We start from the raw sequence: 22,116 nt of genomic DNA, 5'->3' as shown, positions 1-22,116 counted from the left end.
CACCCTCAACTCACTTATCTCTCCACCCTTCAGGCTCTCTGCCTGTATTCCTGATGAAGGGCTTTTGCCCGAAACGTCAATTTTACGGCTCCTTGGATGCAGCCTGGACTGCTGTCCTTAATCCTCAAGAGCCTATCTATCTCAGTCTTAAATATACTCAATGACCTAGCATCCACAGCCTTGTATAGCAATGAATTTTATAGATTCACCACGTCTGACTGAAGGAGTTTCTCCTTATATCCATTCTAAAAAGTGTTTCCTTTACTCCAAGGCTGTGCCCTCAGGTCCTAGTCTCTCCTAACAATGGAAACATCTTCCCAACATCTACTCTGTTCAGGCCATTCAGTATTCTGTATGTTTCAATTAGATTCCCCCTCATCCTTCTAAACTCCACTGAGTATAGACCCAGAGTCCTCAAACGGTCCTCATATGTTAAGCTTTTCATTCCTGCAACCATTCTTGTGAACCTCCTCTGAACGTGCTCCAGGGCCTGTACATCTATCCTGAACTATGGGGCCCAAAACTGCACAATACTCTAAATGTGGTCTGACCAGAACCTTATCGACTCTCGGAAGTATACTACTTGCACAATCAAGTCCCCTCAAAATAATTCTGCCTACCAAAGTGCATGACCTCACACTTTCCCACGTTCTACTCCATCTGTCACTTCTTTGTCCATTCTCCTAACCTGTCCACATCTTTCTGCAGCCTCTCTGCCTCCTCAGTGCTACCTGTCCCCCTAATAATCTTTGTATTGCCTGCACACTTAGCCAAAATGCCCTCAGCTCCTTCATCTAGGTTGTTAATGTATAAAGTGAAAAGTTCTGGTGCGAACACTGAGCCTTGTGGAACACCACTTGTCACTGGCTACCATCCTAAGACAGACCCTTTTATCCTCACTCTTGGTCTTCTGCCAGAAAACCAGGCCTCTATCATTGCTACCACCTTGACTCGAACTCCATGGGCCCTTATCTTACACAGTAGCCTCCTGTGTAGCATCTTATCAAAGGCAGTCTTGAAATCCAGGTAGATAATCCATTGGTTCTCCTTAGTCTAATCTGCTTGTTACTTCCTCCAAGAATCCTAGCAGATTTTTCAGGCATGACCTTTCCTTGAAGAAACCATGCTGACTTTGCCATATGTTACCATTCACTTCCAAGTATTCAGAAATCTCATCCTTCACAACAGATACCAAGATCTTACCCACACGGAGGTTAGGCTAATTAGTCTGTAATTTTCTGCCTTTTGCCTTACTCCCTTTTTAAACAGGAGTGTCACAGCAACAATTTTCCGGTCCTCTGGGATCCTCCCTGAGTCTAGCGATTCCTTAAAGTGGAGGCGGTAGAAGTGATCTCGCTATTCAGCTATCTCCCTTAGATCTCTGTGGAGTAGTCCATCTGGTCCAGGTGATTTATCCACCTTCATGCCATTCAGTTTTTCTAGCACCTTCTCCTTGGTGATGGCCACCATACTCAGCTCTGTTTCCTCACTCTCTTTAGTGTTTGGAATATTACTCATGTCTTCCACCATGAAGACAGACAGAAGGTCAGTTCCTCAGCCATTTCCTTGTTCCCCACTACTATCACTCCAGTGTCATTTTCCAGCAGCCCGATGCCCCTCTTTTGGCCTTTATATATCTATTGAAACTCTTACAGTCTTCTTTTACATTACTGGCTAGTTTACCCTCATATTTAATCTTCTCCTTCCTTATTTCTTTTTTTGTTGCCCTCGGTCTTTTTGAGCTTCCCAATCCTCTGGTTTCCCACTGCCCTTCACCACATTATAAGCTTTCCCTTTTGTTTTTATGCTCTCCCTGACTTCCTAGTCAGCCTCATCCTCCCCGTACTTTTTTCCCCCCCTTGGATGAATCTCTGTGTGCCTCCTGAATTAATCCCAGAAACTCCTGCTCGTGCTGTTCCACTATCTTTCCTGTCTTCCTAACCTTAAGCTTCTATTGTCTACAAACTTCAGTGTATCTGAAGTTCTACCAACTATACGATGTTGTGCAAACATTGCTACACACTTGTTGTCCATGTGGTCTACACTGACTTGGAGTTCTTCAATGCCTTAAAATCTGAACTTTCAATCCTAGTGATTTTGCCTCTTCATAGCCATTTCTTTTATATCTGTGTAATCTCTCCCACAGACATAAAACTTACCCTCATAATACCACAGCTCCTCCAACTCTGGCCACTTGAACATCAGGTTTGCCCATTCTATGACCATTAATAACTTTGTTTTCAATCTCTTTGACAGCATGCTTTGAATTTTCTTTCCTATTCCCATCCTCCTTGCAGGCCATCCTTAAAAGCTATTTCTTATCCCGTTTTTTATGTTACTCATTCCAATCTTATCCTCTTCACTTTGATTTTCTGAAATTTGCCTCCACGTTGAAGGCATTATATAACTGTGAATTGTACACCTATGTGAGTGTCATATCTGTAAAATCGCAGTCATAAACCTCCACTGAAAACCTCCTTCCCACCAAATCCAGATGAATGCATTTCCCTTCCTTCCTACGACTTCAATTGATTAACCATATGGTCCTGAGGAATTCTCTCTTTAACCACTTTTGCAGAACAACATGCCTCCCTCTCTTTAAGAGAATCTTTGCATGCCTTTATCTTCAATCTCACCTGAAATTGCTTCCAGTTAAAGAGTGCATTGTTTGCCTTTGACAGACAACTCCTCTTCATTCCATGCATTATATGCCAGATTTAAACCCTGAGGTAATGTATACTACCTTTTATTTGTTCTGCGATTGGTATTTCAATTAGTTTTTGCATTACACCTCAAGCCATTCAATTTGGTTTAATTTTCTGTGTTTTAACATGGCACCAGAGTGTGGGGACACTGTACAACACTTTTCACTGTATTTTGTAACAAAATATGTGACAATGAATAAATCAAACCAATTTGTTTTGACTGCCAATCTAGTCCATTCAGCGACATTTACTAGTTATCAGGTTCTGCCCTTTCATTCTGCATGGTGACTTGTGTCAGGCTATATCAGTACCTGAAATGATTAACTGAGGTCACAGAATAAGCCTTACCCATCAGGATTTACAGGACAGTTCCTGAGAGGAGCTAACCAGAGTTGCGTGCGTGTCTAATAAGTTCTACATGTATTCACCAGGCAGTATGCAGAAGTTTTTTTTAAATTCATTGATAGTATGTGGGCAGAATTTATTTCCCATTCCAAGGTGTGTGCCAAAACTTATTTCCCATTCCGAGATGCCCTTGAGAGATGGTGGTGTTTTGCATTCTTCAACCACTGCAGTCCATGTTCTGTAGTACTGTACTGGCTGTAGGTATTTAGTAGTAACAATATGTAGACATAACAGCAGGTATTAACATGTACCTAATTTTTCATTGAGCTTGGTTGTCTCCTGGGAGAAAATCATGGGTGGCACGGTGACTCAATAGTTAGTATTGCCTCACCCTGTCAGGGAACCAGGTTCAATTCCAGCCTTGAGTGACTGTGTGTGGAGTTTGCATGTTCTCACCATATCTGCATGGGTTTCCATCAGGTGCTCTGGTATCCTCCCTTTGTCCAAAGATGTGCCGGTTAGGCGGACTGCCCATGCTGAATTGTCCCAAGTGTCCAGGGATGTCCAGGCTAGGTGATTCGTTGTAGTAAATGCAAGATTATGGGGATAAGGAGGGGGCTTGGGTCTGGGAGGGGATGCTCTTTGGAGTAGACTCAATTGGCCAAAATAGACCACTGTAGGGATTCTACGATTTATGTCAGAGGTAATGTTGCCATCCAAGTAGTATGTAATAAAGACATTTATTTTTCATCAGGACTGAGACCATCTTCTGGCAAAGTGTTTGTGTGGCCTTCCTTCCCAGATTGGTACTTGTAGCTTAGACTGAACCAGTAAGAAGAATCAGTGGTACTGATTCTATCTAAGTTATCCCAGATGGCTCCAGCAGAAACCAACATACATTAAATGCTGGCAGCATTGGTTTACAACTTTACAATATGACTTATCAACTCCACCCACTTTCTACAGTAATTGTGCCATATCAAACTTGAGTTCTCAGAATGAGAATAGCACAGTAAGTTTATTGTCTCCCCTCCTTCACATTGAACAAAACAATTTAAAGACAAAGATTGGATTCTGGGCTTGGATATTATGCATAAGTAAATTACATCCTTTCAGGTTGGATTGTACAGTGCCATTTTCTATCACACATATTGTAACAAATGTATGCCTTTTTTGATGAGAATTTCCTGCATGCACAGACTGAATGCATCTACCTACAACAAGAGTCAGAGAAGCTGAATGGCCACTGCATTGTAAAACATGAAAGCCAAGTTTCTAATAATGTATATGGTCTTGAGAACATGGTGTTCCCAAGATGGAGGCAACATGGAACTTTGTAAATGTTGCTTCTACCAATTAAATCACAAGGAATGAGACCTATGCTCAAGCTAAAAATAATTCTTTCCTTTAGGCATAAAAGAACATTTCATACAATTAATGTTCTACATGTAAGCTTCAAGTACTCTTATGGATGGGAGGTACAATGACCAAGTTACAAGCTGCAACAGGCAAGCTAACAGAGGTAAAGGAATGAGACAACAACCTACTTAAGATAAACCAGCCCTCCCTCCAGTAGTATTTCAATTCTTATAGCACACTGAACTGAACTGAACAAACCTGATTATTTAAAAACGCACCCTGAAGACACCACACCCTCAGTGATTTATATCCACCCTTATTTCCTAGTTGCTATTATCTTGCATACTATCTTGAGTCATATTAAAAGCTTTGTTACAACTGTGTTTTGACAAAAAAAACTCAGCTTTTCAGGTTCAAATTACAAACATTGTTACTTTTTAACATCAATGATAACTCACAATCAGAGTGCTTCTGGTACATTCTGTCAGTTTGTGTGTTTCATTCAATTCTCGCCTTCAAAAGCAGCGTTTTGTAACCCGAATCATGCGCTTATTTTGGTCACGAAGCACTTGGTTTCCTAATGTGGAAGCACTATGATGTATGTACTAGACAAGTCTTTTCATAGTTGCTGGATTATTGGTATTAGGCTTACTTAACATACTGGTACCAACATGTTTTGGAGGGAAATATTACACTTAAATCAAAATGCTTTTGATGTTGCCTTTCTTTCAAGATGCTTTTAATTCATGAGTACATTACTCTCACCTTACGAGCATAGCATTCTACAATTATAAAACTCTACATATGCAATTCAACTTTAAATGTGCAAAACATGGAACGTTATTGCTGGGTGAATTTGAAACTGTGCAAAAGTTGCTTACGCTGTGAACAGTACTCTACCTATTGCAAACTCTATTGTATAATTCATTTTATGCTGTACTGAACTTCTGTTCTCAAAAGCCTATCCCATACCAACATTTAGAAGGAGCAATATCAACAACAACATATTTAAGAACGGTAGACTCCATATGTCGTCAAAAATTAACATTTCCTTCAGAAACTGAAGATAGCTAAATGTTAACAATGCCAGATCAGTCTACTAGATTTTAGTTTCTCCTTGTTCATGCTATTGTATCTAATCTCAAATTATTTAACTAAAAGGTTTGACTCTTGTTAATTTAGTAATACACAAAATTCCAAACTAGAATCACTATAAATGTAGATTTCCTTAAGAATTTAAAGTTTTTTTAGTAATTAAATATGCTGCGGGACAGGTTTTAAAAATGTTTGTCTTCATTAAGTACTGGGTAACAAATTTCAATGAAAAATACACATTTATACCTGCAGCGAATCAAAATGAGAGAAATAGAATGCAAACAAAAACCAGAGACTGCTGGAAAAGCTCAGCAGGTCTGGCAGCATCCTTGGAGAGAAATCAGTTAACATTTTGGGGCCAGTGACTCTTCCTCAGAACCGCTGAGAGGAAGGGTCACTGGCCCCGAAACGTTAACTCTGATTTCTCTCCAAGGATGCTGCCAGACCTGCTGAGCTTTTCCAGCAGTCTCTGGTTTTTGTTTCTGATTTCCAGCATCTGCAGTTCTTTCAGTTTTGTTTTAAACTGAGAGAAATAAAACATTAACTTGGTGAGTAGGTCAGCACAGTCAGAATCAAATTTTGATAACTCTTGAGGAAATGAACCCATTCCTGTTTCAATAAAGATAACCAAGTAAACACTGCAGTGGCCAAGAAACAATAATCGGTTATCAAACTGCTCAAAGTAGTTCTTAAAAGGTTCTTAACTTCACCTATTACCATAGGCGGGAGAAATGATTAAATCTTTACTCGTGTAAGGATTCTTGAGGTGCAGTGGTGATGTCACCACCTCTGAGCCTGGAGGCCTTGTAATAATTTCTCTGAACTGGTTGATTTAGAAAATACCTCATGACTAGTGGAACCCAAGTTCAAGCTTGGCCCAACTGAATAAGATTAAGATTAAGAAATAAGAATGAGATTAAATGGGTGGCACAGTGTCTCAGTGGTTAGCACTGCTGCCTCACAGCACCAGAGATCCAGGTTGGATTCCACCCAGGGTGACTGTCTGTGTGGAGTTTGCACATTCTCCATGGGTTTCCTCCAGGTGCTCCAATTTCCTCCCACAGTCCAAAGATGTGCAGGTTAGGTGGACTGGCCATGCTAAGTTGCCCACAGTGTCCAGGGACGTGCGGGCTAAAGTGGTTTAACCACGGGAGATGCAGGGTTACAGGGATTGGGTAGGGGAGTGGGTCAGGTTGGATGATCTTTGGAGGGCTGAATGGCCTGCTTCCAAATGTAGGGAGTCTGTGATGCGATGAAGAGTTCACCTGTCTTTACTTTACACAGATGCCATTTAGTTTTTTTTTTAACTGAGAAGAATTTCTGCTGTTGTTTACAAAATGTATGCTGGCTGCAAGAGTTCTATACACCAGATTTTAGGGAATAGAACCAAAAAGCTGGGGAAGGTGTACAAACATGCAACTTACAAGAATTTAGAATAATGTAACGTAAATAGATCATAAGAACACAATCTCCAGCCACCTTGTTCTAATACTTATCTCCAAACATTATTTTAGCAAAATATAGGAAAGTATTAATATGGATGTTGTCCTGCACAGAGCTCAATGGAGAGCTGCACTGTCGGCCACGTTTCATAAATTAGGAATCACAGAATTTTGTTTGGAAAGAGGCCATTCAGCACTGACCTCCGAACAGTATCCCATCCCACGTCCCCCTTCCTAGCCCCATAACCTATTTCCCATAGCTAATTCATCTAGCCCAAGATCCCTGCACACTACAGATAATTTAGCAATCTACCTAACCTGCACATCTTTTGACTGTGGGAGAAAATCAGAGCACCCAGAGAAAACCTGCACAGAAATAGGTAGAATGTGCAAACTCTTGATCGTCACCCAAGGCTGGAATCGAATTTGGGTTCCCAGTGCTGTTAGGCAGCAGTGCTATCCACTGAGTCACCATGCTGCCCAGGCAGTAAATAAAGTTAACTGAAATGCAAAAATATCATTCTTGACCTCTTTTTTTGATTGGTACATTTCTATTGCATGCTCCGATCTGGTCTGCAGAACAAGATGGGTCAAGTGGATTAAATTTTAAGTGGAGAATATTTTAGGACAGTGATCAAAACCTGAAATGAGACATGAAGGAAGGACAATCTAGAATTTCATTAGAAAAGGCACCAACTTCAGTGCTGTGAGGACAGAACTGTCTCAGAATACGGATTCTTCATGGTTACTGATTCTAACTTTAATTAAACAATAGGTTGCCTTCAAGGAGACAACTGTCCCCTTACCATCAAGGTACATCCAATGTGGGAGAAATCAGGACATTTAAACACACTGCTCCCAGGATATTAATGACTGAAACATGGATATGCAGGCTCTAATCCTGTAATTTTCACATGACACAAAAAAAGGGTGCATGTTGAACACTGAGGAAGATAATGATAGACTTCAACACAGCACAGACAGGCCAGTGGAACATGGAGCAGATGAAATATAATGTAGAACAGTGGGAAATGATAAATTTCAGTAGGAAGAACCAAGACAAGATAGAGTAAAACAATCCTGAGCTTTATAAATAGAAGCTAAAGTAAATAAGCAAAGACGTCCTGACAAGCGTTTATAAAATCTAGTTTAACCCCACAGCTTGAGTATTCAAATTGCAGGTGACCTCACTTTCAAAAGGATGTGATGGCTTGAGGGAACATGCAGAGGTGGTTTAGTTATATGGATTAGTAAAGAAGAGGCGCTTCTCCTTAGGGAGGACACATTGAGAGAAGATTTGACGAAGGGGTCCAATATGTTAATTCAAAATACACTAGCAAAAAAGAGAGAGAAACAGATCCCAATGGTGGAAGGATAGAATACCAAAGGGGACCGAGAAAAAATGATAAGCAAAAGAAGTAATGTTTAGATGAGGAAAATCTCTTAAAAAAAATGGAGAGTGGTTAGGGTATAAAATGCACTATGTGGAAATATGCTTCTCAAAGGCAGCTAGGTATAGAAAATAAATGCTGTCCCAGCCAGTGATACCCAAATCTACTAAATGAATGAAAAAAATTAAAAGATGCAACAATAGCTTTCAGAAGGGAATCAAGTAAGTGTCTGAAGACAAACAAATTGCAGGGCTAGAGAAGAAGGCAGGAAAGTGGTGCTAGATCTGTTCTTACAGAGGAATAACATGGACAGAAGGGGACGTGTTGGCTTCCTTCTGTGGCCAACTCATGTTGTGGTTTATTACAGTCTCCTTGTTGCCACAGATTACTTACAAGAGGATAGGGAGGTAATATGGTTATTGAATCATGTGGAATAGCCAAAAGTGACCTTGCCATTGGAAAGAAAACTTGTCTCTCTCTTCCATATGCTAAAATAACCAAATTAAGACATATTCAACTTGAAACATTATTTCTATCTCAATTGGTGAGAAACCGACTTAGACCTTCTGAGGATTTCCAACATCATTAACCATTAGCACACAGCTGGAATAAGTAACAATTGACCCAACTAGTTGCAAAATGAGAAGTTACAATGCATTAAATCATAGTTTCACTCTAGCTCTAGAAGTTTACTTTTCTCATCATGACATATGTCACTGAAGCAACAGACCCTCTATCTCTTTGTTTTGGATTGCAGGGTGATTTGTTGAAGTATGTGTGGCCTTATCACATTCACACGCATTAACTTAAAGGGACCATTTGTGAGCAGAAACTTCTGGGCTCTTTCATACTCCTGCACTGCTGAGAGGAAATATGACCTGTACGACATTTTTATGGGATAAATACTGAAAATATTTTCACTAGGGTAAGCTTCAATGTGTCATGAGATTATCAAAGCTAGCCAAAAAAGCTAAAGTGGAGATAACATTTCTGAGTAATACACAAATAATTCCCCTTTTTTGCTCATGTCGAACCTGCAAGTGTCTGAAGACAGAAGTCTCATCTCTCTTAAAATAGAATAACAATATTATATCCAATCATAGTCAATTTGAGGCAGACTTACTAAACATGGTAAATTCCAGTCCTCTGAAAATACGCTAACTAATTTAAAATGATCACCACAGCCACGCATTCTTGGGTTTCTTTCCAGTGTACTACTTGAACATTACTGTTTTATATTTGGAAGATGGGTCTGGCTGGTTTCCTCAGTATAAGAAACTGTTAAAATGTCAAAGGTGAAGTGATGCTTAGTTTTATTCAAATGCTTTCTGCGTCACATTTTTATTAGCGTGTAACTGTGGATTTCAAGTTTGAAATACTTTATAACAAAAGAATCCTATTATGTGACTCCCAAATGTTTTGCTCCGCACAAGTGAGAGGTCTATAACTGATAGACTTCAGGTGCGATGACACAAAAGCAGCAAAGGCAAGAAAACCATTACTCTTGATTATTTCAAAGGTCTCAAAAACTGGTCTGGGCACAGTCAAACCCTTACTGTACTGCATTCTTTGAGACATAGGGAGTTTGAACACTTGTATGACACTAACAGCAAAAGAAACCTGGGGTTTGTTGGGGGGTGAGCAGAAGAGAAAGGGAGACTCAAAAGCTGCAACAATAATCTAAAAACACAACGGTAATTTGTAGTTGAAAGTACTCTGACATTTCTTACACATTCAAACAAACTCCTGACTGAAAGGAGATCAATGACAGCAGAACTACGATCACATCGCATCACACTCATGGAGTACTAATTCTGGAGTTAAAAACTTGCATTTATGTCAGGCCTTAAAACGTAAAAGACACTGGACAGGGTTGTTATCAAAGTTTGACAGTGAGCCAAACGAGGAAATAACCAAAAGCTTGATAAAAGCAAAGTTTTTTTTAAGGATTGTATTAAAAGAGGAAACTGGAGACTATAGAAGGAATTCCAGAGTTCAGATGAAGGAATGACTGCCATATTGGAGTGATTAAGTTCATGGTAACGGGGAGTGTCACAAGATTAAAACAGGATAGTGGACTTCTGACACTTCTTCCCTTCCCGAAACGGAGTGACTCAGACCTGGGATATGATTTGCTGCCAGTATCTCTCTCTCTAAATAATCTTATTGAAAATGTCATCTTAGGTAGCATTGGCAAGCATTCAATAGAAGTGGAAAACTGAGCCAACAAACATCCCATTCTTCGTTGACATCCACACACACGTGTCGACCAATAGACAGAGTAATTATCCAGAAACAGGAAACCTGATTCATTTTGGAGAAATTTGAACAATCTATTACGTCCCATCTGAAATAAAACCATCTGCTAGATCAAGATCGTCAGAGTCAACCACATCGGGTGAGATGAAGGTAAATACAGGTTAGTCAAGGTAGTAGGTGCCAAGTTTTCTTCCCTAAAAGAGATATGCCAACTATTTTGAAGCTTATTGTTTGCAAGTGGCTTTGCTTTCATAGCCACAATTACTTAGTGAATTTAACATCCTAACTTGAGATGGAAAGACTTGAACTCAGCCTAGAGTTTAGAACCAATAACTATGAAGAATCCATATCCTGAGGTTCACACATAATGACCTCAATCTCTACAAATGAACTCACCATCCACAAATTAGAGAGGGGACTGGAACAGTTAGACCTCTGAGGGAGAACCTACTCTGGACTGTGGACACAAAGAGATTCATGGCTCTGAGCTTTTCACTTACTTCCTGGAGGCTCCAAATGTCGGACATGCAAGGGGGCTAAGCTTGGAGGGAAAATATTGACAGCACAGGAAAGACAAAAGTTGAATGTTTGGATATTGAATGCAGATATTTTGAATAGGTGGAAACTAATAACTGAAAAGCAAGTAGTTGTAAGTGCCAGGTATAAAGGCTCACCATAAAATAGAGTGTAACATTGTTTTTAATTTTCAGGTGCCAGATTTCAAAATTGAGAAAATGATGCTTTAGTTGTCCCCAGCCTTGGTCAGGCTCCGTACTGAGTACTGAAAGAGACACTTTGAACACACTGCTCCTTGGTTATAAAGATACTTTGGTAAATTCACAAGAATAACATCAACATCTGAGGAGTCAAATTATGAAGGTTGGTAACATGAAGTTGTCTGGCATTCCTTCCAGTTTAGGTAGTTATGGGGTAAGCTACTCAAGGGTTTTAAAATGATATGGGATTTTGAGGGGCTCTTCTATTGAAGAAATCTAAAACAAACAAGAACTAGGAGTTAGGAGTAAGAGTAGGAAACATTTTACGTGCTAGAGTGATGGGAATTGACAACCATCATCCTCAAAGTGTCTGGGAATGATGGATTAAGATTCAGAGTAACAGATTTCTGAAGTATGCAGTTAATGAAAAAATGGCTACAGATTGCAACTGAGAGATGAATCCAACATGAGTGAAGAAATGGCACAATGAATGCAATTGGTTGAGGGCTCACATCAGCAAACAATTTTATTTCTCAAGGACTGCATTGCTTCAGGAATCTGATTTTTGAATCTCATCAACTCATTTATTTAGTGATGCTATCATATAATAAAGGCCACAATGCACAAGAAAGACATTAATTTCTGAAACACACTATTACATAATAACGTTAGGTACATGGGAAATAGGTCTGGGTTGGTCACTCTTCGGAGGGTCGGTGTGGACTGGTTGTGCCGAAGGGCCTGTTTGCACACTGTAGGTAATGTATTATAACGTAATGTAAATTAGCCAAGGACAACAGGCATCTTAGAATCATAGAATCCCAATAGTGCAGAAAGAAGCCATACAGTCCAATGAGTCTGTACCACCCCTCTCCCCCTCAACCGAGCTCTGTAACCCTGCATTTCCCACAGCTAATCCACCAACCCTACACATCCTTGGACACTACAGGGCAATTCAGAATCGCCATTCAAACCTACTCTGCACATCTTTGGACTGTGGGAGGAAACCCCTCCAGACACAGAGCATGTGCAAACTCCATGCAGTCACCCAAGACTGGAATCGAACTTGGGTCCTTGACGCCATGAGGCAGCAGTGTTAAACACTAAACCATATGTCACCAAAGAACTTCACAAACTAACTAACAAACACTTCTACATAAAATCTCTCTCTCTAAACACATCTTTCAGATTAGAGAGGTTACAGCTAATAGGTTTCAATTGCATATTCACAAATTTGGAACATTTTATGCTCAGGTATCAGCATTTTACTGCATTGCAGATCTCAATATCAATATTGAATTGAATAATTAACAGTGTTTATTAAAATAGCATGCAATACAATCTTCCAGAGTCGTTTCTGAACATTCACAGCCTTTTACCAGATATGCTACGTTGATTTGCAAGTATTTCACTATTTAAATGATTTCCAAGTTTTTCTAACTCCTCACTAGCTCAGTGTTTCTTTGCTGATATGCTTAAAACTACCGCTTTCATTGCAGCCTCTTTCTGCCTCCTTTGAAGACCGCCTGTCCACCTCCCACTTCTCTTCTAACTTTCCTTTACTGTCCATTCGCCTTGAATTGGCTCCTAGACTCCGAATTCCAGCAGCATTAACATTTTAACCATATTATTTCAATGTTATTCAACTGTACAAAAAGCAGAATTATATCTTGTTTTTACGGTTTTGCAAAAAAAAAGGATTATACAAGAGGTTACAGAACAAACACTGGTGCAGGAATAATTTGTTCTTTGAAACACTGTGACCGTGTCTTCCTATAGATATCAGATTACAGTGAACACCACTTAAAAGAATGCAATTGATACTAAACCAAAGATAAATATAAAATTTATAGCCTACATTTGTGGATTGTCACATTATTGATTATGATGCAATGTTAAGGAACATGCATGCTTATGTCCAACAGCTTTTCTTCAAGAGGTTAAATGCCCTCTTTTTCTAAAACAATGAGCTGTTAAGGTAGGAACCCGTTATAGACAAAAAGCTATAAATTATTATGTAAAAGATATTTAATTTGTTACAATAAGTGTTCACTGCCTTTACAACAGAAACAAATGTGCACGTTTTGTTTTTCAAAAAGGGCAGAGTAAATAAATGGAACATCCCGAGACTGTCACTCATCAGTAGTGCCCCACAGCTATGCTAGACCACACAGGACAGCAGAAAGGTATGCTGTACCTCAGCTGATCCAAGAAGCAGTTTGCACAAGTGATCAAAATGAGCTTTTTTTAAAAAAAACTGGTTCCTCCGTAGGCTGTATTTTAGCTCAATTTGCAAGAAACGTTCAATGTATGAATTACACAACAATCAAAATAACCAGTAAAACTGGAACAAAGTAATAATGACTTCAACTTTGATTGATGCAACATCATATTCCATCACTTATATTCTTCTCTCCTTTGGAGTTTTGGTCAGCTTTATGTGACTCATAAATGTCTATCAACAAATCATAAAAAAAACTGGCCACCCTCAAAAGTGCTATTTCAGAAACTTTTAAACAATTTTACTTTCCTCGCTGATGTTTTTAATCGTAAGCCACAGTCCAACAACAAACAATACCTTTGACATAGAAAGTCTGTAGTCTCTGCGCAAGAAAGTGGAAAGCAGGTGCTGAGCCAGAAAGGGAGAAACCAGGATTTATAGTGACAGTTTTCTTAAAAAGATGGATTTTAAGGAAAGTTTCAAAGCAAGATACAGAGAGGGAAATAAGCTTGGGAAGTCAATTTCAGAGATAAATATTTCATGAAAATATTGACACTTAAGTTGCATCAACAGTAAAACACAAAAAAATCACTTTTATAATTGTTTGTAAACATACAGACCTATATTAAGACGAAGTCTTATTAGAAAATAAACTATCACTCAGTTGTTGAAACTACAACGTCTGTGTTACTCTTTCCCTCGAGAGAAGTAAATATACTTTACATACAGGTTCCTCATACAGTCACTTTGTGATTACTCAGTATACATTACAATCAAATCATCAATAATCGGCAAGTTATACAATCACTTTTGACTCTGAAAGCGGAATACATACACAAACATTAAAAAGTTTTGATCTGAGTATAGCATACATATGGTTAGCTAACCCTATTCAACCAGTGTTATAGTAGGTGAACACTGAAAGTACATGAAAGAGATTTTTAAAATAAATTCAGATATTGTCATAACTTTACTTTTAAAACTATAATTTCTCCTGGACACTGCTCCTGAAAGTTAATTTGTGTGTTTAATTATAAAACACATTTTCACTGTCTTTTGTCTTTTCAGTCACAAGCTTGTACCAGATTATTTTAAACTGTTACTAATTAAACTGGATATGGGCTTTTCCTGCGAGACAGTTGGTGGGAAAACAAGTTAGCAATACACACAGCTGAATGCTTTGTAGTCTAGTGCAAGATGAAACATGTACCTTCAGCTTGTAGCATTCCACCAGCAGCACTATAAAGGGTATGTGGAGCGCAGCTTCACAAAATGAAGAACAAACCAATCATACTTTAGAAATGAATGAAAGGTGAAATGATTTATTAAAGAGGTACTTCTGTTAAAAAAAGTTATTTTCAAAATAAAATTACCTGTTCTTTGCTCATCGAGCGCATGCAGTAATATTGCATTTCAGGGCAATGCAGCACTTAATTGTAAGAAATGACCTAGAAAAAATAAGTACACATGGGAATATGAGATCAGCCCCAAACCTATGTTCTATAAACAATACGTCATTATCTTTCTTCCCCAAGGTTTCAGAGGAAAGCATTCCAAACTGGATTAAGGATTTTGCCTACCAAATTTGACGGAACACACTTTTAACAGACCTGTAGTTACCTGTTTCCTTGGCTAATTTTCCCTTTCTTTTTGCTATTCTATTTCTCAATTTTTAAAAAAAAATCACTTTCCACAAATACAAAGTGTTGGAAACAGGTCGCTCACACCTGTATGCACATTGTCAGATTGAATCAGTTGCTTAAGCAACACAGGGCTTTAAAACCAGCAATTCAAAGCACATTTCTGTTATCACTGAACACTGAACTGAGGGCAAACAGATAAAATCAGAACTCAAGGAAGCAAAGACAGTCAGCCTCTATACTAGAGGACAGCTTATTTCTCATTAACAAAAGCTCACTAAACCTGGCCTTCGGGCTATGAAAAATACCTGCTCCTGATGAACGTAAGCACAACGTGATTGATAACGCTTTGTTCAGTTAAAACAAAACCTCAAGCAAATGGTTTACAGCTCACCTATTTGACTTACTCTGCTACACAAGAAAAAAAGTAAGAACACCTTAAGAATGCAGCATGTGCAAGAAATTTAAGGAAAGAGTAATCAAGTCAGAAAATGTTGACTTGCTTACGTATTTTAGGAATGGATTGGTATCGAAGCACAAAATCAAAATTCATTCACAGTAAAGCAAAACATTTTATTTGATTAGAAATCTGCCTACTTGCTTCCTCAGATTATTAGAAAGTCAAAATGCAACTATGACGGTACCTACCTCTGCTGCTGGGATCTAACAATGCCCTGCTCGTTTCTATGGCAGGTAAAAGATAGAAAAGAGCCAAGACCAAGACCATTAACCCTTCAGCGTTTTGTTATAAGCTCCCAAATGGCAGCTTGCTTCAGACTATGAAATTGCTGAGCATCATGAGCAATGAAATGTGCAGTCTTTGAGGAGATGAGTGCAAGTAACAAAATCACCAACACACTACCTCAACCAGCTCCTGCTGCTCGGACTCATAGAAGGAACTTCTGACTGTCACCCACAGCCCCCTCTGTTGGCCGTGTATGTTACTAAACTTCCTCCCTCAGTTTTGCAGCTACCAGGGGCTCCCTCTCAAGGAGTATTTAAATAGCTGTGTTGTCAGGAAAAGTTCTGGGTGTCGTTGTTCATTTGTTCTTGACATTCAAAACCTAATATTTTTCACAAAACAAAATGAATTATACACTTTTGTTGCTGCACAGTCTTTAAGAACTACAGGAGTTTACCAACAAAGTGCTTTGTAGTCAAGGGCACCCTTGGAATGTGCTATTTATATACTACATGGGCAGGACCAAGCACAAGATTAATAAACTGTGTTGACTGAACTTTCACATTCCAAACATTAACAAAATAATGGTGACTAAAGACTAAACTGTCCAAGGCAGTATTTCATTAGGATGATAAATTCTGTAGAAGTGTTTCAAAACATAACACTAGATAAACAGAATTTACAGACTGAGACAGGCCATTCAGCCCAACTAGTTGAGGCAGGTATTTTCTCACTGTGTCAGTCAGCTCCTATCTTATTTCACTCAATCCTCTCAAGTAGATCCTTCCCACCTGTTTCGAGCCTGTAAAACAAAAACATTTTCCTGAATCTGCCAAATTTTTAAACAAGTCCCTTTTTCTCACAGTCATGCCATTCAATGTAATGTTTCCAGGATCCTATCCAAATCTAATCCCACTTGTTCACAGAATGCAGTGCAACATTTTCTTTGGAGGTAGGTATTCCACTTTGAAATAGTATTTCAAATTCAGCTTTGTCTGCTTTAGGTGGATTTCGAAGTAGATCTTCCCGATACTAGTTTGCATACGTCCTGGGTAGCTCCAGATTTAGCTTGCATACAGGTAAAACACAAACTTTGGCTCCCAGTGATACTCTAACACATTATTTTGAACAAATTTAGTTAGATATAATTTCCCATCTACAACGCCACAACTACATAAGGACTTCTGTACTGGCCAGCAGACAAATGGGAGTTGCTGGATGGAATTCTATGTCACGAAATGTAGAACACGTCATTGTCTTTTCACTTCAGAAATTTGAGTTCTGTTCCAATCAGTCTGCAAATATCTGCAGGAAAAAGCTCACGTATTTGCAAAGTAGTTCCAACCGAGTGGATTCCACAGAAACAAGCTTTCAATTTTAATATCTTTTGTTCTGGTGAAAGGTCACAGGCCAATGCCTGGAGGAGCTTTGGGTCTGGGCAACGCATCATATTGGCAGGTGTCATGCAGCATGGTTTTGAATGGGCAGTCAGTGACCGGGTGAGGGGGTGCAGGGCCATGTTAGATTTCCAATCATGGAATGCACAAGGTGAAAAGTGAGATTTTTAAAAAGTCCAATATCGAATATTTTAGAGTTCACTTTGAGTGTGCTGGCAGCAGAACATGAATGTGTGGACAGACAGAACCATGAACTTAGCTGGGCAGCACTTCGCTTTTGCAATTCTGCTCAAGAAAATGGCAGCATGATGCAATATTCCATTTCCAGGGGCCAAGACATAGTCAGCAAGACAGGGCAAACAGAGCAGCCAAGAGCTGGCTGAGGAAGAACTGCAGTCAGTGCTTGAAGCACTTTACTAATCTGTAGAGGGTTGGCAACAGAGGACAAATCTGCAATCATCAGGATACACAAGTTGAGCAGCCTGAGAGCACGTGGTTTTACTGTTCAGGTGAACTGTGTGCCCAGGAGCATTATAGAGCTGTTGGGAGGGCTCACAGTATTAGCTAAAGTGCAAGAGACAACAGTATGATCAGTGGCATCACATCCATTGGTACAGCTGGACATGCTAAAGTCACACATGTTGGTCATTATTTTCATCCTTTTGATCTCGCAGGAAAAGCGAAGTATAATGCCAGAGGAAAAACTGACCGGGTAATGTACCACAACTGGTCCAATCTGATGTCAATGGAGAAAGCAGGATGGCAGCACAAGAGTGAATGGATAATGGTAAGATAGTAATCTGGCCCGGTGGCACAGTGGTTAGCACTGCTGTCTCGCAGTGCCAGAGACCCGGGTTCAATTCCCGCCTCAGGCGACTGACTGTGTGGAGTTTGCATGTTCTCCCTGTGTCTGCATGGGTTTCCTCCGGGTGCTCCGGTTTCCTCCCACAGTCCAAAGATGTGCAAGTCAGGTGAATTGGCCATGCTAAATTGCCTGTAGTGTTAGGTAAGGGGTAAATGTAGGGGTATGGGTGGGTTGCGCTTCAGCTGTGCGGTGTGGACTTGTTGGGCCGAAGGGCCTGTTTCCACACAGTAAGTAATCTAAAAAGAGTGAAAAGTTTGAATCTCCAGGTAGAGGGATGGAGTTTCCTCTTCTCCATTTTCCGTTGTGCTAAAGCACAACTTCTTAACAGTGTGTTTCAGCTCCTTTGAAGCAGTTAACCATGGAGGTGATTTAGTATGACCACCATGTCACTGATATTTGGTACTGAGGGTCTTTCTGACAAGAAAAGGTTGGACAGGCCAGAGCTATATCCATTTGGGTTTAGGAAAATAAGAAGGTGATCATATTAAGACTTACAAGATCTTGACAAGACTTGACACAATGAATGCTGAGAAGACGTAGAAAGTTACAAATCACACAACACCAGGTTATAGTCCAACAGGCTTAATTGGAAGCACACTAGCTTTTGGAGTGCCGCTCCTCCAACAGGTTGGACTATAACCTGGTGTTGTGTGATTTGTAACTTTGTCCATCCCAGTCCAACACTGGCATCTCCAAATCGAGAAGGTGTAGCCACTTCTGGAGAGTCTAAGACTAGGGATACAGTTTAAAAATAGGTGGCCTTTCAATTCAGATGGAGATGAGGAAACCCTTTTTCTCTCAATCAAATTTCAAGAGTCTTTGGAAATCTGTTCCTCATAGGGTAAGGGTGGCAGGGCATTGAATCTTGACTAATAGGGGAGTCAACGTTATTGGGGCTTGGCAGGATCATGGAATTGGTGCCACAATGAAATCCATCATTATTGAACTACAGAAGACGTTAAAGGGGCCAAGTGGCCTAATCCTGTTCCAAATTCATACCCACGCATGTGGGTTCAGGAGCTCTATGCCTTCCGGTCTGAGAGGCGCTCAGAAAAGACATGCCTGAATCAGTATTGATTAGATTAGATTACTTACAGTGTGGAAACAGGCCCTTGGGCCCAACAAGTTCACACCGAACCTTCGAAGAGTAACCCACCTAGACCCATTCCCCTACTTTTACCCCATCACCTAACACTATGAGCAATTTAGCATGGCCAATTCAACTAATCTGCACATGTTTGGACTGTGGGAGGAAACTGATGCACCCAAAGGAAGCCCACGGAGACACAGGGAGAATGTGCAAACTCCACACAGACAGTTGCCTGAGGTGGGAATTGAACCTCGGTCTCTGGCGCTGTGAGGCAGCAGTGCTAACCACTGTTAGCACAAGTATCTCATCCATCTTTGCTGCTGCTGTAATATCCAAACCAGATATATGGAGACCCTCATGAGGTTGGCTCAGCCTGCTCCTAGAAAGCATGTCACTCTTCCGTTCCTCTTCAGAGGTGCGCAGCTGGAATGAGCAAGGCAGAGCAGAGCACTCCAATCCGAGACACCGTTTAAGATGTACATATGGTAGAGGCATCCCTTGCTTTAATGGCCCAGAGACCAGAACTTCACCTTCAGGAGTCCAATAAGTTCTTCTGCAAAAGCCACAGTACTCAGAAGACAGCAGCTGTGGCACCACTGTGCCTCCGCCAAAGAGTTGCATTTAGGTGTCAACAGCCATTCGCTCAATGGCTATCCCTTATCAGTCATTCTCTCTGCCTAGCCATAAGTAGGAATGCGTGCAGTCTCTGCAATTATCCGAAGATGAAAGAATCATTACAGCTGCCAGAATATTGTACACAGACTTGGAGCTTTAAGATAGTGGAATCCATTGAGAGGGTGAATGCCTCTGTCTATGTTGATGAACACATGAGTACAGTCAATAAGTTCTTGCACTGGAGGGGGTTCAATGATGGAGGCAAATCCCACAACTCTCTGGGGCTAGCGACCCAATCAGGGCTGACTTCAGTCTAATTCAATGACCCTCTCAAACACAGCAACTCCCAATGCTGCAATGGAAAGCTCATTGCAAGGTCCAGTAAGGTCAGCTACTCCATCTTAGAATGATCCAGAGGTTAAGAATTTCAGCAGCACCGTCACTGCTGACCAATGACCCCAACAATGATGGAGGATGCCTCCACCAAGACATACAAACCTGTTACTAACAGCCTTTAATGGCACATCCTCCAGCAACACTGGTACCATGTCAGTTTCCCATATGTGGGAAGTATCATGTTGGTTTCTTCTCTACCCTTTATCCAGAGGCTCTCCGTACCCCAGTTTTAATGTTGTGTACGTACAGTCCGAGCAACTGCTCCTCATTACTGCTCATCTCCGCATTTAGTCTCCATGGACTCATGAAATTATATCATAGCAGCATGGACACACTGCCGAGACCCTTGCAAGTCATTCCCCACCTCAAGTGCTCAACTGTCTTTATAGGTAACTGGATGCAACCTTTGCACACAGATATTTAATTAGTAAAGGAATCAAAGGTTAAAAGGAAAAAGGCAGGAAAGTGAAGTTGCGGATGATCAGATCAGCCAAGGAAGCTGAATGGCCTCCTCCTGATCCTGTAACCCATGGTGTTATGGCTTTAGGCCCAGACAAGGAAAGAGGCTGGTGACAGCAAATTACCCCAACCACAGGCTAGTTCCCATTACAGCACATTCAACAAATTCTAACATCCACTTGTACACAGGTAAAATCAGAGCTACTCCATCTGCCAATCAACTAGGGTTTTTATTTGCAATGGTACCACCATACATTGTTGAGATTCTTTTTCTAAGTTAAAACAGGAAATAGATGAGTTAGCATTTTTTATGGTTTCCTGTGATAGAATAATCTGTAAACCACTGGTTCACTGAAAGAATCAATGCCCAGTAACTGCATTAGAGGCAGGTTATGAATGAGCCTTCCTATCTAATAATAACAGGAACTCATTTGTAAAGGAAGGGAGGGCAAATGGAAAGTGGAAGTTAGGAGATAGTGTGTATCTTCATTTGACTCATTAAAGAGGAACTTCGATTACCCTGCATTCGATTATCTGAATATCGGATTATCCGGCAAGATCGCAAGGTCCTGATGCTCGGCTAAACTATGTTATCCAGCATTCGATTATCCGGGGTTCGATTAACTGAACAAAATACTCCCTGCCCATGTCCTTCGGATAATCAAGGTACCCCTTCATATAACAGGGACAAAAATCAAGATGTGAAATAAAAGGTTAGAAAATGCTCAGGTTTTTGTATGTCTGAAGTTATATCTCCAAGAAACTACAAAAATCTATTTTCAATCAAACTTATATCCAATCCTAGATTTTCTGGTTTTAAAATCAAATTAATTCATTTATTCCACTCTGTAGCACAAAAATTATTCTATGGTAATTTTATTTCACACCAAACTTTGCTAGAGGATTGGATTTTGTGTTCAAATGTATGTACAGTAACAATAAAATTGCAAGCTTTCTTTAGTCCAGTTTGTGTGTTCATGATCTGAATTAAAACAATCAATTAAACACGTTTTTATGGTTATTTATGCAAAATACTCGAAAGCTGAAATTAAGTTTATTTTGCTATTTATATGTTTTTATAATATCTAACCATTTTAAATGTATGTACTACGCTGCACAACATATAGACACCTCAAATATATATACTTTGAGTAAAGCTCCAGTCAGCTGTTGCATCTGGATTTTTCAAGCAAGCCAAAGCTTCACAATGAAATCCCCTATTTGACCTGACACCAGTGATCTGCTTTCCCAGAATACGTCCAGATTCAGAACTTTCAGATCCTACTCAACATGGTTGACTTGTGCTCTGTCAAGCAGCGACTGCAATGTACTTCAATAGACCACACACCACCTCGTTGTTTCTTTCGCCCCTACAGTACATCTGGTAGCATACACATTGATTGCATAAGAAACCTATCATTAATCAAGCAATTACATTT

At 40.0% G+C, this 22,116-nt stretch overlaps 1 protein-coding gene and 1 long non-coding RNA gene across 3 annotated transcripts in view; one reads left to right on the top strand and one right to left on the bottom strand.

The window, feature by feature from the left end:
• The window catches only part of LOC122549909, a 27,107-nt gene extending 5,832 nt beyond the window's left edge, over positions 1–21,275 (top strand). The window contains exons 2-5 of the long non-coding RNA XR_006311703.1: positions 10,522–10,746; positions 11,307–11,475; positions 17,927–18,039; positions 21,182–21,275. This is a non-coding gene — a long non-coding RNA (uncharacterized LOC122549909). The remainder of the gene's footprint in view (positions 1–10,521; positions 10,747–11,306; positions 11,476–17,926; positions 18,040–21,181) is intronic.
• Positions 1–22,116, bottom strand: part of LOC122549908 (tensin-3-like) — a 434,491-nt gene that overhangs the window by 293,649 nt on the left and 118,726 nt on the right. Inside the window, exons 1-2 of one of the 2 annotated variants that reach the window (XM_043690125.1) lie at positions 15,822–15,973; positions 14,907–14,981 (exon numbers count right to left, since the gene is read on the bottom strand). The exons of the other annotated variant lie outside the window; for it this stretch is intronic. Coding sequence (XP_043546060.1) covers positions 14,907–14,945 — 39 coding nt within the window. The 5' untranslated portion in view covers positions 14,946–14,981; positions 15,822–15,973. Of the gene's footprint in view, positions 1–14,906; positions 14,982–15,821; positions 15,974–22,116 lie in introns of those variants that run through there. 2 annotated transcript variants of the gene reach the window in all.

This window comes from Chiloscyllium plagiosum, chromosome 5 (assembly GCF_004010195.1).
Source record: "Chiloscyllium plagiosum isolate BGI_BamShark_2017 chromosome 5, ASM401019v2, whole genome shotgun sequence".
NCBI lineage: Eukaryota > Metazoa > Chordata > Chondrichthyes > Orectolobiformes > Hemiscylliidae > Chiloscyllium > Chiloscyllium plagiosum.
The sequence above is the reverse complement of the archived record's forward strand: the minus strand, read 5'-3'. Positions and strand labels throughout refer to the sequence as shown.